The 1,364-nt window shown below is 64.8% G+C and overlaps 1 protein-coding gene across 1 annotated transcript; it reads right to left on the bottom strand.

Annotated features, from left to right (window-relative positions):
- Positions 1–6: 6 nt before the first annotated feature.
- LRRC3C (leucine rich repeat containing 3C) lies at positions 7–1,279 on the bottom strand. The gene has a single exon (XM_009642551.2). It carries the CDS (start codon positions 956–958, stop codon positions 173–175), a length of 786 nt encoding a protein of 261 aa, XP_009640846.1. The 5' UTR covers positions 959–1,279; the 3' UTR covers positions 7–172.
- Between the last annotated feature and the right edge of the window lie 85 nt (positions 1,280–1,364).

Here is a 1,364-nt window from a genome sequence, read left to right as displayed (position 1 = left end):
CCGGCCGTGGCTCCCGTTGCCAGACGCTGCTTCCCCGAGGAGAACACAACAAATCCGTGACTATTTCTGTGCGATGACGGTGGCTCGTGACAGCTCCTGCAGCCACGGCAAGCCTGCGGAGCGGCCGATCCCCAGCTCCGCGGGTCCCTGTGTCCTGCGGGATGCCGGTGCCTCACACCACGGTGCTGATGGTGGACGACTCCTCCGACCTCCGCTGCTTGCTGGGCAGGGACTTGAGATACTCCAGGTGCCGCCGGGCGTCCTCCTGGTTCTGCCGCACGTAGTAGACCAGGTAGGAGATCACCATGGCGAACCAGCCGAACATGGTGACCAGCATGGCGATGTCCGTGGTCCTTTTGTACACGTTGCAGAAGTCCGTGTCGGCGATGACCTGCAGGAAAGCTTTGCCGACGTGCTCCTCCTGCGTGGCGGAGTCGCACACGATGCCACCCGAGGAGCCGGCCGCCAGGTCCACCGTGCGGATCAGCTCCTGCAGCTGACAGTCACACAGCCAGGGGTTGTTGGAGAGGTTGACCTTGGCCTTCAGGTTGCTGAAGGTGTCTTTGCTGACCGACACCAGCCTGTTGGAAGACAAGTCCAGAGAGCGCAGGTGCTCTGCCAGGCCCCGGAAAGCCCCGCTCTCGATGCTGGCGATGGCGTTGTGGGACAGATCCAGCTCCAGCAGGAGGGGGAGGTCCCGGAAGGCGTCGCGGGGCAGGAAGGGGATTCGGTTGGAGTCCAGGTAGAGCTTGTTGGTGTCATTGGGTATGTCCCTGGGGACCTCGGTCAGCTGAGCGTTGCTGCAGCGGAAGGTCTTCAGTCCCTCCTCTTCCGAGGGGTAGCAGCCCTTGGGGAACGCAGCAGCCGGGCGGAGGCAGGAGGCCAGGAGGAGGAGGAGGCTCTGCAGGAGCAGCCACATGGTCATCGAGCGGAGGAGGACCCTCCCTGCCGTAGGCATGGTGCCGTGCTGGCTTTATCATGCGGCTGCCGGCCTGGTGGCTCTCACCCGTGGTGGTTTCAGCTGGACTTGGTACATCTGAGATGGAGACAGCAAGGGGACAGCGTCAGACCAGCAGTGCCAAGGGACAGAACCGCCACCGTGCCAGCTGCGAGCACCCCGCCTGCCCCAGCGCAGCCTGGCCGTGGGACAGGGATGGGGACATGGACAGGAACGGGGATGGGGCCAGATGGCTCAGCTCATGCATCCCCCCCATCCTCAACCACCGGTGGCCTCGCTCAGGGCTCCTGCGTGGCAGGATCAGGCCCCAAGGGGCTGAGCAAAGGCGCAGCTCCTGCGTGCCGGCAGCTGGGCTGTAACAAACGGAGACGGCTCGGGCTGAGCCAGAGGCGGGGGTGAGCTCCTG

The sequence above is a fragment of the Egretta garzetta genome, unplaced genomic scaffold (assembly GCF_000687185.1).
Source record: "Egretta garzetta isolate BGI_Z169 unplaced genomic scaffold, ASM68718v1 scaffold867, whole genome shotgun sequence".
NCBI classification, from domain to species: Eukaryota; Metazoa; Chordata; class Aves; order Pelecaniformes; family Ardeidae; genus Egretta; species Egretta garzetta.
Note: the sequence above shows the minus strand (reverse complement) of the source record. Positions and strands in the feature narration are given on the sequence as shown.

Bases quoted from the DNA above. Each gene is read 5' to 3' on its own strand.
- LRRC3C (XM_009642551.2), bottom strand. From the start codon at position 958: ATGCCTACGGCAGGGAGGGTCCTCCTCCGCTCGATGACCATGTGGCTG.